The sequence below is a fragment of the Parasteatoda tepidariorum genome, chromosome 3 (genome assembly GCF_043381705.1).
Source record: "Parasteatoda tepidariorum isolate YZ-2023 chromosome 3, CAS_Ptep_4.0, whole genome shotgun sequence".
NCBI lineage: Eukaryota > Metazoa > Arthropoda > Arachnida > Araneae > Theridiidae > Parasteatoda > Parasteatoda tepidariorum.
Window position 1 is genome coordinate 65153162 of NC_092206.1, and position 15441 is coordinate 65168602.

At 26.5% G+C, this 15441-nt stretch overlaps 1 protein-coding gene across 10 annotated transcripts in view; it reads left to right on the forward strand.

The window, feature by feature from the left end:
• The window catches only part of LOC107445682 (serine/threonine-protein kinase tousled-like 1), a 39974-nt gene that overhangs the window by 17947 nt on the left and 6586 nt on the right, over positions 1-15441 (forward strand). For 3 of the 10 annotated variants that reach the window (XM_043051686.2, XM_016060146.4, XM_016060144.3), the window contains exons 5-17: positions 748-829; positions 1805-1884; positions 3374-3427; positions 4230-4448; positions 6243-6353; positions 7873-8009; positions 8664-8828; positions 9683-9859; positions 9964-10045; positions 11120-11211; positions 12215-12304; positions 13922-14091; positions 15126-15264. In XM_043051686.2, coding sequence (XP_042907620.1) covers positions 748-829; positions 1805-1884; positions 3374-3427; positions 4230-4448; positions 6243-6353; positions 7873-8009; positions 8664-8828; positions 9683-9859; positions 9964-10045; positions 11120-11211; positions 12215-12304; positions 13922-14091; positions 15126-15264 — 1598 coding nt within the window. The remainder of the gene's footprint in view (positions 1-747; positions 830-1804; positions 1885-3373; positions 3428-4229; positions 4449-6242; positions 6354-7872; positions 8010-8663; positions 8829-9682; positions 9860-9963; positions 10046-11119; positions 11212-12214; positions 12305-13921; positions 14092-15125; positions 15265-15441) is intronic. The other 7 variants (XM_043051689.2, XM_071178755.1, XM_071178754.1 and 4 more) reach the window with 3 other exon arrangements.

Genomic DNA, 15441 nt, shown 5'->3' on the forward strand with positions numbered 1-15441 from the left:
GCTAAGTATTCTTAAAAAACAAAGAATATTTTTTCATTGTATTGTAATGAAGCAGATATACAAATATGATTCTTTACATATATCATAGTGCTTTTCATATTACAAAACAATTATCTGTCTTCTAACTACTTGATTTGTGCTTTTATATGTTGTTGTAAAGAGATTACTCATATTTAATATAACAATTAGAAGTGGTTATATCATTTGCTGTTATCTATCTAGTAGCATATGTCATCAATCATTTAAGTTACATTTGTTGAATTTAAAAGAAGAGTTTTTATTATAATTATAGTGCACGATTTAGAACGCCATAACTTGATCTATTTTTTATGATTTTGATCAGGCTATAGTCACATGTCTAAATAAGTATTTGTCTCCGAAGACAAGGAAAATGTTATCTGAAAAGAATGGGGGGGGAAATTTAATTTTGGATATTGCAAGTGCTAATTTCAAAGCTGTGTCCTTAAGGGAAATATCATAGTCTCATAAAAAGTATACTTTGCTGAAGTTATGATATTCTCAGCTGTGATACTGACAGGTTGAAAAATTGATTCTGAAAAACAATTTTTTTTAAACTCAAAGAAAACCAAAAGCTTTATAATTAGAATCTAGAAAGAATTTTATTAAAATGGATATTAATATGTTTAAAAAAATATTTTAGTTTTTATTTATTTCCTGTCATTTAATTTCGTGCCTATTTTAATATTTTTTCTAAATGTGATATGAAAATAAAATTGTCTTTTTTAGTCACCAGATAAATATCCTCCTCCTCTAAGAGCGCAATCCTCTGAAAGGAAGAGAAAAAGAAAAGAGGAGGCAGTTGCGTCTGGTAAATATTTGTCAACTTTTCATTTTAAAATAATGTGCATTTCTGTGAAAGAATATACTTCGTTGCATGCATGCTTGCAGAAAGGATTTAAGCAAGTATCTTAATTCCTTGACTGGTGCTACCACTTTGCTGTGGTGGGCAGGTTTGTGTGTGTCAAGTAGCCAGTAAGCTATGTCTGCAGTAGCCTTGTTACTGGTAGAGCTTCACATTGGAATTGGTCATTGGTGATGCACCAAACAAAGAGAACCTTCTTGGTACTCCAGGTTGGGGTACTGGTACTCCACCCAGTAAAAAAATCCTTGTTACAAAATCTATTAAAGAAACTTTGCCGGACTGTCTGAGGGAAATAGCCTGTAATGTGTACTTAAGACTTGAAAATTGGTTGCAGGAAAATCAGATTTTAGAGTGATTGGGGTAAAAAACTGGTAATTCAAGTAAAATTAAAAAAAAAAATTTGGTTTTTCTGGTAAAAATAAGCTCTAAATTCTTAAACAAAAATCCTTAGTCCACTCTATGCTGATAAATATGATGGATGATGGTTTTTGTCATAGTATCAGTACATCAAAATTTCTGTTTATCAATTACTAGCCGATTTCAATTGCTAATTCGTCTACCCTTCTGAACTGACTTTGTTGTCGCTTTATGATAGAAAATTTATTTACTTGCCTTCTTATGACACGTATGAGAGAGCAAGTACTTATTTTTGGGTTTGATGTACCCGTTTGAATATTATGTTTGGTTAAGGAATATTTTCTGGTTCGATCCATAATCTGTCATCTGTAATCCCGTAGTTTACTATTAAGTTCCATAGCAACTACAGCAATTTTGTAGCTGGAATATAATGGTTTAAGGTTATTTATAAGAGTTTAATACCATCTTTCTTAAAAAAAATAATAAATTGACCATAAAATTACTTAAGTTAATTTCTTTTTTTCGATTGAAAAATTTCCACTAATCAATGATTATTTTTTTCAGACTTGGTATATACAGGAAAAACCCCAAGACCAGAAACATCAAAGAAAATAAACGAATATTTTAAAGTAAGTTACTGTAATGTAAGTTAATTTTTGTATTTTTATTTTATAACTGTTTCAAATTTCGTTTCTACTGTGATTAATAAACTTTTATCTATGTTATTTCCTTTTTTAGAAAAATATGTACACATATTTTTTTCTTACTTTCAACTTAGATATTACCACCTATCAAATCCTGTGACATTGCCATAAATACCAGATGTTAGTATTCATTTCTGAAAATTTATAAACTGATTTGCATAAAAATATAAATTAAGGCTATTATAATCTAATCTCCATTTAATTAACAATTAGGATAGGATATTGTTTAGCCCAGAGGGCAATTACTAATTTAATTTTTCGATTAATTTATTTGATTATAGTACTTAATTATAGTACTTAGAAAGGACTTAGTTGTGTAAAAACTTTTTGTCTAAATTCATTCACATGCTTTTATTGACTTGACAAAAAAATTTTATTGATGTCATTAAAATTTAAACCATAGAACTATAAGCTGCATTGTTATTGGCCTAAGTGGCCTTAAAACAGTTATTGTACATAACTGTTTTAAGCTCTCTTTATTGTACCTATTATTTTTTTATTCTTTTAAAAAAATTTAGGACAATTAAGGTCTTCTTATGAAAGAAAGTAAAATCTCATATCAAATCCATGACTGCAAAAATTGAAATTGTGAATCGAGGAACCATTTACTTAAAACTGTTTTCAGCAATTTCAATTATACCTTACAACTTTTTAAAATTGATTTGATTTAAATACAGTACAACTCAATTAGCAATTGCACCATCCAAGAATTTTGAAATTAACCACAAAAAGGGTTATATATTAATATACTAAAGTTCAAAGACGTTGAGCAGCCCACACTTCTTTTGGATCAAAATCATTGAAACTACTCTTTAATTGTTGTATTAAAAAAAAAGAATTTTATACAAAAAATTTAATGAAAAATTGTAAAAAAGGAATAATTCAGTCCAATTACAAGCTAAGAATTCAATCATCATGGAATATTAATAACAAATTTTATTTGGTGTTAATTGGTATTTTTGGAAATTTTGGTCACATTCTTTTATTTTTTATGCTTGGATGTATTAATTACTGTTATTATTGATGTTTACAGCAAGAGAAAAAATTTTCTTTGCAGCAAAAATAATCATGGATAGTAGCTTATGTTTTTTTACTCTAGTTAAAGGAATGTGTCACTTAAAATAAAGAAGAAAAAAACTTATATTTATGCAAAAAATTTAAATCTGAACTACATAAATTAAAGTATAGTTTAAATTTTAAAAAAATGTTGAGAATCCACAATTTATATATTTCACAAGCAGGAGATAACACATTGCCCAAGGCATGCTCATCAAAGCTTCTTAAAAACTAAAATTAGCTTTACAGCAACTGCATTCAAAAGAAAATCATATGAAATTAACAAATAAATATAAAGCTACTTCTGTATCATTTCTAATCAAAATCATGTTTTAATTTTTATCTCATCTTTTCTTCTATCCCTAATTTATAGATAAAAGAGTGTTCTAATATAGAAATGACTAGTACATTTTACAATGGAAATACGGTTAGTTTATTTATTTATTATTATTTTTCTTATTTTACAAACTTATACAATGTAGTGGCTTATAAACCCAAGACAAGGCACATAAAAGGACATAAACCACAAATTATCGAAGGGCAGCTCAAAGGTACATCCAGGGTTTTGTGAAATTCTGAACCAGTACTTTGCTGCTTCATAGCATTTGGCTGGTGATACGGCCTCTAGTTTCTATACATCCAAAAATCTGGTGATGGTCTTAGAACTACTGCTGGAAGATATAAAAAATAAGTTGGTTAGCTTATAGCTTGCACAGAGGTGCATATAAAAATAATCCTGAAGTTCAAATTAATATTAAAACTACAGCTAAAATTAAAAATGAAATTGAAAGTAATTATAAATAATAAATANTTCTGATGCATCGCTTGGAATGAAAGTTGCTGTATCGGTTTGCCGATATAGGCGTTAAATCGATATGTCGCGATATATCGATTTATAGCCCAGTCCTAATCATCATAATAGTTTTGTTTTGTTTTATTTCCTTTTCTCAACTGTTTTATTTTCTTTTCTCTTTCTTATTTGTAATGCAAATTGGTTGAAAATTAATGCTCTTTAATGTTAAATAAGGGAATATTTTAATATTCTTTCTTTAAAAAATTCAAAGTTATGATAATTAAAGAAAGATCACTTTACTAAAAATTTAAGATTTTAATAAAATAAGTGACACAAATCCTTAAATTATCCTTTAAAACAGATATTAAAAAATTGAAATTGTTATTTATATGTTTTTTTTTATTAGTTATTCATAAAGTTTTAATTTTTCTTTTAGTATCCTCCTTCTCCTCAAGCTAATCCTCTGCAATCTCCTCTTTCCACAATGAGTGGAAATTTGGACTATTCTCAATTAATGGCTCCTATGCAGCGAAGTTCACAGATGTTTCACCGTGCAGTACAAACAGATCTGACGATAAATAAAATTAAAGAACTGGAAAGCAAATCTGCAATGGACCTAGAAATAAGAGACAATAGAATAGATGAATTACAAAGGGTAAATTATTTATTTGCCCTTGCTGAGAGTTTTTAGTGGTAATGTTTTCTATACAATTAAGGTATGAGTACAGTTGGCCCTCGATTATCGGGATTGTGACTATCTAGCTTCTGTACTGTCCGACCTGGTAAAAAAATTAGAATGACAATGTAAAACTCGTTGTGGCAGGTAGAGAAGGCAAAAATTAGGAATGCCAAAGCAGTGGTGTTGAATGTGCTAGAATGCAGAAGCCCTGGGGAAATTTTTGGTCTAATAAACAAAATTCTATAAATTTTTTATTGTAAAAAATTTTTCACTTTACAAATTTTTTCCCTAATATAAAATTAAAATAAAGTCAACAAAATTATTTTTAATATATTATTACAACATGTAACGTAGCACTGATTTGAGTAATCACTTCTTGTTTCATCTAATTCCCACGTAAATTCATGCAGATTTTTTTTTTAAGGAGAATATTGCTAAAAATTTTCTCATGTTTTTTTTAAAAGATCTTTTAATTTTTTTATACAATATTAATTCAATACTTGTATATTGTTTTGCGCATATTATCATTGACTTCCTGATGTGAAGATTCCATTTTTACAATAAATTGGCATTGATTTGCTTATGGTTTTTACAACTCCAATATTTTTTTATATGATGTATCCTATTCTGACACACAAAATTCGAATTGTACATTTGCGTAACCACTTTTTGCCACTTGTACTGGATTTACTTCAATTCCATTGTAAATCCATGTTGGGATTCCATCGCTTTCTGGTATTTTTTATACTTAATAATATTTTTTTATCCTGAAATTTTTTATTTATTATTATGACAAGTAAAATTTGAATTTAGTCTACACTTTTTGATGTGACGATCCCACCGATTTTTTGACAGTTATTGCTTCTGATTTCTGCAAGCATTTTAAAATAAAATTCTGATATTTTTAATGCAATATTATTTACAACAATTTTCTTTGTTATAATAAGTTCTAGTGTTGATTTTTTTCTCCGCAGTTCTACAGTTATTTTCATATTGCAATGAAGTTCAAAAATTTCTTTTTTCAAATAGCAAAAATAATTTTGTCTATAATATTAGAATTTTTATATTTTCTTTTATATGTTGATCAAAAAGAAAATTATTCTTCCTCACTTTGAATTTTATGAATGTTATTTTAGCATATAAAAAGGAGTTAGTTCATATTTGTTTTTTTCATTTTATTGTACCGAAATTCATTCAAAAGTAAAACCATAAGTTTCTAAATTTTTTTCTAGATAATTTATTGTTTTAGATATGGCATGTCTGTACTATTAGAATGTTCCATAGCTGCCAACCCTTTTGCATTTTGTAGCAGCTTTCTGCATATTTATTTATTTTAACTTTTTTTTTTCATCTTGTTTTTACTTGCAAAGGATAATATTTTTTGCATTTTTACCCACCCGCCTCATAGTTTATATTTTCTTTAATTCAGAAGTTGCTGCACCTCTTGTAATGATCTCCGCCTTGGGGAGCCCGCTTGCAGTGATTCTCCCTTTAAGGTGTGATGTTATGGATTTCTTCTCTCATCTACCAATGAGGGAAAAAATTCAACTTTTTCTGCTAAATCGCTCACCTTTATCACGTGGCTTCCTGTTTGCTGGCATGAAAGCAAACATTGAAAGAAAGTGTAAAAAAGAAGTAGTGAATATCAGCTGTGATCTAATGTTTCTACCTCTAAAATATTGTACTTCTTACATATTATTTCAAACTTAATTGTATGTATGTCAAAAAAAATTTCATTGTTGTTCCACTTAAATTCTAATGACTTTATAGGCTGGAGAGGAATATAAAAGACAAGTCAGTACACAACAAAAGCTCTTAGACAAACAAAAAGAACAGCAAAGCAAGTGTCTAGCAGTAACAAAACAGTTATTAATTGAAAAGGTATACATTTCTTGAATAACTACAAGTTATACTTATCTACCTTGTAAATATTCCTTTTTTTGTGTTTGAAGTTAAATTATCTACGTATATTACAAAAAACTGCATTATAAAATATGTAAATATTACAATTGTGTTAGCTTTACAAATTATCCTTATAAAGTTCTTTTTATCTGCATGATTTAAAAGCATTCCATTTATCAAATGTTTGCTTGTTTTAAAATCTTCAGATTTAACTTCAAATTTTCTGTATTTCTGCAAATGATTTGTTTATTTATGATTATTCAATTCTTGGATATTGAAATGATTATCTTGTTTGTATCTATCTTTCTTATAATCAGAAGAATAAATGTTTTTTTTCTTCTTTCCATGACTAAAGTATTGTAAATTATAATAATGTAATATTCAATGTTTAGTCAAATTACAGCAATTGAGACATTATTGTAAAACAATAAGGAAAAAATTTGGTCTTCTGGGCAATGTAAAAGCCTAAAAAGTAAAAAAAAAAAAATAACACTTTTTATTTTGTTTTCTTTCATCTGTTTTTTATACAAATTAGCTTTTTATCTATGGTAGTTATGACATTTTTAAAATGTTTTTCTTCTTTTTAACTTGTTCAATTTGGTCACTTTTATATATAGCTTAAAAAAAAAAAAACTAAACGANAGCTAAAAAAAAAAAAAAAAAACTATAGGACTGGTAATACATTCAAAGTATTCAAACTGCTTACTGCAAAACTCTAAACAAGTGTTAACTTTGTTATTACTGTAACTATTGAAAATTTTATTTAAATAGTTATTTTTATTTACAGTTATAAGCTTTATCTCAATTCTTTTCTTGTTAAATGGTTAAATAATGCTAGGGAAGTTTTTTTTTCTGCAAATGCACACCTCGACCTTAGAAATGTTTTTAAAAAAATATTTCTGTATTTAACTTATTTACCTATTTATTGAAATAATTTGAAAGTGTTAAATATGAAATTATTCCCAAGATTATATAGTATAATAATGCATTTTCTAGATTATTTCATTTTTTTTCAACGTCTTTGTAAAAGTTATTATTTTCTCTCTAAACCTTGTATTAATGAAGTATCCTGAATTTCATTAAGTGATGAGGAGCTTAGATAAAGTTATTAACTCCAATCATCTCTGACTCTGTTCCAAAATAATGTATTAAAGCCCCTATTTAAAGTATGAATTTTCTACCTGTTTATCCATCTGTTAAAATATATATTCATAATTATTTCTATTAATAGACAAAACAAAGAATTTCTAAACGAGAAAAGAGTTATATTTGAGCTATCAGTGCTTTAATTAAGACTGATCAAACACCTGTATCAAGGAAAAGCAACAATGTAGTTTGATACTCAGAATTATTCTAAATTTTTTTCCCCTTCCTTTTAGCTAGTAATTAATGAAAGGAATTTTTATATTTAAAGTTTTGTTATAATTTAGCTTGCATAAAAAATGCTGGAAAAACTTTTTTTTTTGGCACTGGAGAGTTAAATATATATTTATTTCAGAGCACAATGGAGAAAAAAGCTGCCAGACAAAAGTGTATGCAGAATAGGCTACGTTTAGGTCAGTTTATTACACAAAGGCAAGGAGCGTCTTTTGTAGAAAACTGGGTAGATGGCTATGCCTTTACAGAACTTATAAAGTAAGTTTTAATCAACTTTTTCATTTTAATTAGTTTTTATTGCCTGCTCTAAACATTTTTAAAGTTTACATTTTTGTCAATAATATAACTGATACAAATTCAATAATTGTGTATAATTTTAAAACAAATATTTTTTCTTTTAAAATGGCAGCTTTAAATGTGCTTAAGAATTTTGTATTACAAGAATTGCTATTTGATCTATTGTGTGAATTTTAAATAATGATTACTTTAATTCAAATTTATGTTTCAAATACGTGTTCTTTCTTTAGTTTTACTCATAATTTAAAGACAGACTATGAGAAATAAATTATTATTTGTTTTAAGATATGTAGTATTATGTATGCATATAAATATATATATTCCATTGATTTTCGACATTTCGGACTGCCAAGTGCACTTTTTAAGTAATTTGATTATTTTGAAAGCAATGAATTTTTTTTTAAACTTTAATTCTGGATATAGTTTACTTCGTTATAAGAGTTGAAACAAATTTTTAAAACTAAATATAAAAAAAAGAAGAAAAAAAAATTTGTAAGTTTGTATAATTAAGACTATTTGAACTTAAAACCTATTTGCAAGTTAAAACAGTTTGCATTAAATAGTATTTATTTAAGAAAAAATTAACTATTTTTTTTTATTTTTTGCAATTTATAGGAAGCAAGAACAGATTGCCACTGAACGGGAAGAAATAGAAAGACAGAGAAAACTACTTGGTAAAAGAAAACCTAGTACAGCACAGCCTAAAGGAAGAGCTAATAATGGCCCTTCATCTGTCGCAATAGCAAATGGTGATTTTGCTAAACCAGATCCTCCTAAAGAGTGAGTTTTTTTAAATGACGTAATAATATTTCTTTGCACTTTCTTTTAGATAGTTAATTTTCTGAATCTAAATGCTGTTAAAACACTGTTAACACTTGTGGAACATGCAAGCATTTTCTTTAATTGTAGCAAAGCTCCATTTAAACTCGTTATTCACAATAGCTTTAAGATTTTGCCACAGAAAAAAAGTTGTACACAGAGCATCATTTAACTCCATGCATTGACTTTATCGGTCTTGAGTTGTTATAAAATAATCAGTTGTAAATTGCTTTATTTTTTGGGCTCTTTGTTTGTCTAAAATGAACAAAAAAAATTTTAGATCCCTCATTTTTCTTGTCTTTACATGTGCAATATAACAAAAAACTACTAATTTTTTAAACCAATGCCTTTAAGATGGTTCATATCTTAATTTTAACTAAATTACTGAAAACTTGTTTTCTATATGTTTACTTAAGTAGAAAATATTTCATAGAATTTTTTATAAAAATTATTGACTTATGAAATTCATGTCAATTGAGATCATGTTTGAATAAACTTCAGCGAAATCTTTAGTTTTCTTCCAACTTTCTTATTTTTCTAAATTTTTGATATTGCCGGTTGGATAATTTTATAATTAATCACTAATATAAAGTTTCCTTGATCGTTTTTCAATTTTCTTATATAGTTTTCTACGTAGTTTCAGAATTTGGTTGAGTTTTGTATTTTTAATTTTCTGCCGAATGATATATAAATTTTAACTCTGAAACTTATTAAAATCTTAATCATGATCTTAAAAATAAAGGTTAGAATTCTTGAAAGTTAAATTTATTCCATTTCTTTTTTGTATATTAAATAAAATATGTTTTTCTTTTCAGTTCTCTTCAAAAATTGACATGGTTAGAATATTATGAACATGAAGAAATATTAAAACTTCGACAAGCATCATTAAAAAAGGAAGACACTGATCTACAAGTAGAGTTGGAAAAGCTAGAACGAGAAAGGAATCTGCATATTAGGGAATTAAAGCGTATACACAACGAAGATCAATCTAGGTAAATTTAATTTATTTATTTTTCATTGATAATTTTCTATTTTCTCTCTGTAACCAATCAAAGTAATAAGATTTTCCATAATTAACATATTTATTTTTTCCTAGGTTTAATAATCATGCTGTTTTGAATGACCGCTACCTATTATTAATTCTCCTTGGTAAAGGAGGTTTTAGTGAAGTACATAAAGTAAGTTAAGACATGAAAATTTTTATGTTACAGATTATGTAACAAAATGGAATGAGTGCTTTCATTTCCTAAGTTTTTTAAAGCAAACATTTTTATAGTCTTTTTTGTAGTTGAAGACTGAATGTATATATATATTGTTTCTTTGCCACTGTTTTGTAAATCTCATTGCTAGGATAACTAAAAAAATTTTAAAATCGAAACATTACAATTATTAACTCCTTTATTTTTTCAGATTTAATTTAGCATGTTATACATTTAAATATGTTAACTATTCTTCTTAGAGAGAAATAAGGGATATTTTAGACATCTTTACTATCCTCTAAGATATCTTAACTAGTTTTACTCGTTATAGACAACCTCTCCATATGTATATTGTGAATATTGAAATTAAGTCAAAAAAAATTAAGTGTAATATTTTAATTTAGTTAAGCTAGTTTTAAATTTAAATGCATTAACCATTGTTCTCTACTTCAGACATTTTTTTATTAATAGTGGTAAGAGCTAACATAAATCTCTCAGCGTAATAGGTCTTTTACACAAGGACAAAGTTCAGTTTTTCAAAATGCTACCTTAAGCTCAAGTCCTTGTGCTCAGGATGCAATACATTGAGATGCTGACATCAATGATCAAAAACATTTTCATGAATTTTTAAATTTCTTCTATTTTTTAATTCTACCATTTACTTTCTTTAATTACTGAAATAGATATGTATTTTCCTTAAAACTCAGAATTGCAATTGAAATTAAAATATAAGATTGTACTCTAAATTTTACCATAATGCATGATTGGACTAACACACATGCCCATTAAAGTGACAATGATGTTATATAGATAGCACTTTTACATCATTTGCATTGTGAGCTAGAGAAATTAAGTTGGAATTTCATAATTTCAGGTCTATTTTTTTATCACTTATGTATTTTTTTTATCACTCAATTTAAGTACATTAGTAAAGTTGAATGTTTAATTGGAAAACAATATTATGACTTTTTGTTTAAATTTTGTTTGACATGTGAATTATTGTCATATCCCATTATTTAAAAAATAATTGCTTAAATAGAATTACATTTTTAGGCTTTTGATCTAAAAGAACAAAGGTATGTTGCCTGCAAAATACATCAATTAAACAAGGACTGGAAAGACGACAAGAAAGCAAATTATATTAAGTAAGTTATTTTTTAGCTATTTTAATATTTTGTTATCAATAAAATATGTAAGTGTTAGCTTATGAATGCATTATGCATAAATAAAAGGTGTTAAACATCAGGAATACTACCAAGCTGAATTTAGTTAACTCAAGAGCATAGTTGTGTCATACTATTATATTTTTATGATGTGTAACTCTTATGTGCTTTCCAATATTTATTAATGTAGTCAGTTTTAATGTATAATTTAAAGTGTTCATTGTCAGTTCTTAAGAAAAGCTTCAATAATATCTAGAATTTTAAGTTCATTTTTTCAATAACTCATTTTTAATGCAAAAGCTGCAAGAGTTTTTAGTCTTTTTGCAATTTTATATCAAGTCAAAGCTCTATTTTCTGAAGTTTTTATTTTAAATAATAAATATTGTTCGAAATGGAATCATGCTTTCTAAGATAGATTATCATTTAAAGAGGGAATGCAAATATTTCTATTACTTTGCTACTCTAGTTATTTTACTAAGAAGCATCAAGCTTTTTGTTAGAAGTTTTATTTATTTGTATAGATTTTCCACAACAAGGGGAAAAGTAATGTTAAATTCCTTTAAATTATTTGTGTGGATTTTAAATATGAATTGCATTAATTATGTTTAAATTTTATTTATTATCTCTTATTCCTTCTCCCATATATTTAATTCTCCAACAAATATTAATGAATTTTAAGGGTGACACAAAATATTCTCTTAGTGAAGCCATGACTTGTTTTTAAAGTTCACTCAACTCAATAGAATTTTAGGAATTATTAAAAAATTTGATACCTTTATTTTGATTTATAATGAGTTTCAAGAGCAGGTTTATAGTCTTATGTGTACTTATTTCTTTTAAAAAGACTAAAGTTAATTTAGATGTATTGCTAAAATGAAAATAAAAATATATTTATTGTTACAATGCTATGTATTGTATTTTGATGGTAAATTATTACGAAGTGCTTTTTTGAAATCGAAACAATAATGTTTTAACTGTTTTACAGGCATGCTCTTAGGGAATATAACATTCACAAGTCTCTAGATCACCCTCGTGTTGTAAAATTGTATGATGTATTTGAAATTGATCCTAACTCGTAAGTAAAAGAAAATGTTTTTACCTTATTGCTATTTTTTATCCTATTTTATAAAGTAACTGAAGGCTATTGTAAAAAGTAAATAAAAATCAGTAATTTGACTTGAAGTATTTTGTGATTGCTATTTAGGAACAGATTTGTTGTGCATCAGCACCTGATGTTTGTTGATTTTCCCCCCACCTAGTTCGGCGATAGCTGGTAATAATGTGGCATGAGTAATAAAGCAGAGATCGTGAAGATGTTAATGGAATTATAAGAGAATCGAATGATGTACGCGAGATTAATTTGGATGTGGGCATGATGATTGTGTGAGAAAAATATTGTGTTGAATGATTTATTGGTGTTTTGTTTTCTATGCAACATTTTCTGCAGAAATTCAATTATTAAATTTTGGTTTTAGATTTGAATTTTGTGTGAAGTTTTTTTTTTCCTGTGCAATAAGTGTGTTAGTGGGCATAATTGGATTTTGTAAAGTGATTTTGAGTCAAAGTTGCGTTTTAATTTGAGTTTGATGGTTTGTTGTGGTTTTTTGAGGTGAGTTATTGGAGATCTAAGCAATGAATCAAAGCTGAATTAAGATTAAGTAGATTAAGAAGTTTTTAATTTAGAAAAGATGTATAAATTAATTGTTTTTGCCACAATTAATGCTTTTTTAGTATGTTTAGGCATTTACAGGGTTAGGGGGTGGGAAGTGATTTTTTAAAAATATTTTTTGGGGGAGTTTTAATTAGAATAGAAATTTACAGCAAGTTTCTATTTTTTAGTAAATAATGTTAGATTTATAAAAATTTTCTGCAACTGTATTAAAAAACTGTTGCCTAAAAATAATGATTCGATATTGATCTGCAGTATTTTTCATTTATGGAATGTTATAAAAGAAGTTACGTTAAATTTACTGAAAATTTTCTCACATGCTTTACAAAAGTGACTTGCTATATCTGCAGTATTTTTCATTTATTAACTAATCTTACATTAAAAAATGTTTAAAATAAGTTACATTTTAATTCAATAGTAACTGAGGCTTTTTTAAGGCTAAGTGCCATTGTGCGGTGTCTGTTGCTTAATATTGACCGAAATGCGAGCTTCTATTTTCAGCAAACTATTTTTGTGATCAATGATAATTACTTGTCTTAATTTGTATTTTGGTAATAGGGGGTGATATTTTGGTATTTCAATTGCGTTTTTCTTTTTTTCCCACTTTTTATCTTTAAATATTTTATTTTGTGTTTAAGTTAGTTTTTCTAGTATAAAAACTGAAATTGAATTTTTATCACTTGACTAATCATTATTTCCTTTGCATCTAAATTTTAAAAAAAGTATATATTTATGTATTTAAAATAAATTACATATTTAAGAAGACAAAAAATTAAAAAAAAAAAAACTAATTTTTAAAAATGTAATTGGTCTTGTTCAAAGTGATTGTGTTATGCTATCTTAAGTTAATATTATCAGTTTCAGAGATATTTTCTGTAAAAATCTAGAAAAATTTTTGTTTTCGACTTTGCTTGCATTACGATATTGTTTGCATCAATTGTTTTTTAATGTCTACTTCATTTTCAACTAGCTATATTATTTATTTATCATGAAATGTATACTTAATATTGTTTTTGTTTTTAGATTTTGTACAGTATTAGAGTATTGTGATGGTCATGATTTAGATTTTTACTTAAAGCAGCACAAGAGCATTCCAGAAAGAGAAGCTCGTTGTATTATAATGCAAGTTGTTCATGCACTTAAATATTTAAATGAAATAAAGCCTCCTGTGATTCATTATGATTTAAAACCAGGTTGGTATCTGTTTGTTCTCTCTTTACTTATCAATGAGAATATAATAAAGATAGGAAAAGAATAGCTTTCCTAATCATACCAGTCAACTCTTCCTGTTTCGAGAAAAAACTTCCAAATTTCTGACCCGTTTTTCGATTGAAAGCAAAAATCTTTTCCTTTTTCAAATTTTTTTCTTTTTGTACAATTTTGATTATTTTTTTAGGTAAGAGAAAATTATTTGTAAAAGACATTTTTATAAAAGAAAGGCTTAAAAGTAATGGACAGAATTCATCACAATAATAGAAAGATAAATAGCGGTAATTCCTCCCTCCCACTTGCTCTGCCTCTTATAGAGAATAAAAAGAGTCAGTGAGTCTCGCAATATTATTTCACACATATATCTAAAAAGAAATTTATGCAGAGTTAATGAAATCAACATTAAAATGCTAATGAATACAAATTATTTTATTCTATATTTATTTTGAAAGGAATAAATGCCAGCAATTAAAATCTGTATAAATTCTAAATTTCTTTTATTAAATGCTGCTGGGTTTGCAATTTAAAAATTGTTTTAAATACATAAGTGAAATAAGTGTTGTAAATTCATGTCTTCACATTGAGATTGGAGAGACCAAAATTAATATTGAAAACTTTTGGCCTCACTTTTTTTTAAAACCTTTATTTTATTGAAAATTATTAAAAAAAAAATTTTTTCCTCCCATACTGTAAGTTTTTCTTTCTTTCTTTTTTTTTTAGAAAAAAAATATTTTTGTTTTGCTTAGAAAAAAATCTTTGTTAAATATTTCTGTTTTAATTACAAAATATATCATAGTTTAATCCTCAATTCGTAGATCCATTTATAATTTTCGTTATAAAAATGGTTAATTTGCATAAATATATCAGATTTTTAAAAGTATAGTTCTTTTTACGTAAACACTAATTTAAAGTATTTTTTTCCAGTTCTTTTTTTTTTTAATTATAAAATATATCCTAATCCGGAATCTCTCTTTGTAAATCCATTTATGTGTATACTAACTCAAATCATTTTCTGCAGGCAATATCCTACTCGGAAGTGGTACTGTTAGTAATGAAATAAAAATAACAGATTTTGGTTTAAGTAAAATAATGGATGATGAAAGCTATGTGCCAGAAATTGGCATGGATCTTACATCTCAAGGTGCTGGGACCTATTGGTGAGTCTTTCTTTGGTCAAAAAATTTATAATAAAATTTATATCTATAATAATATAATGAAGAATTTGTATTTGTCCATCTTATAATTGTAGAACCACTTATACTATCACTGTGAAATTTTCACAGAAGCTGCTAGGGACTAATTTAGTGCCCAAGCCTGAAATTTGTTTAAAATTT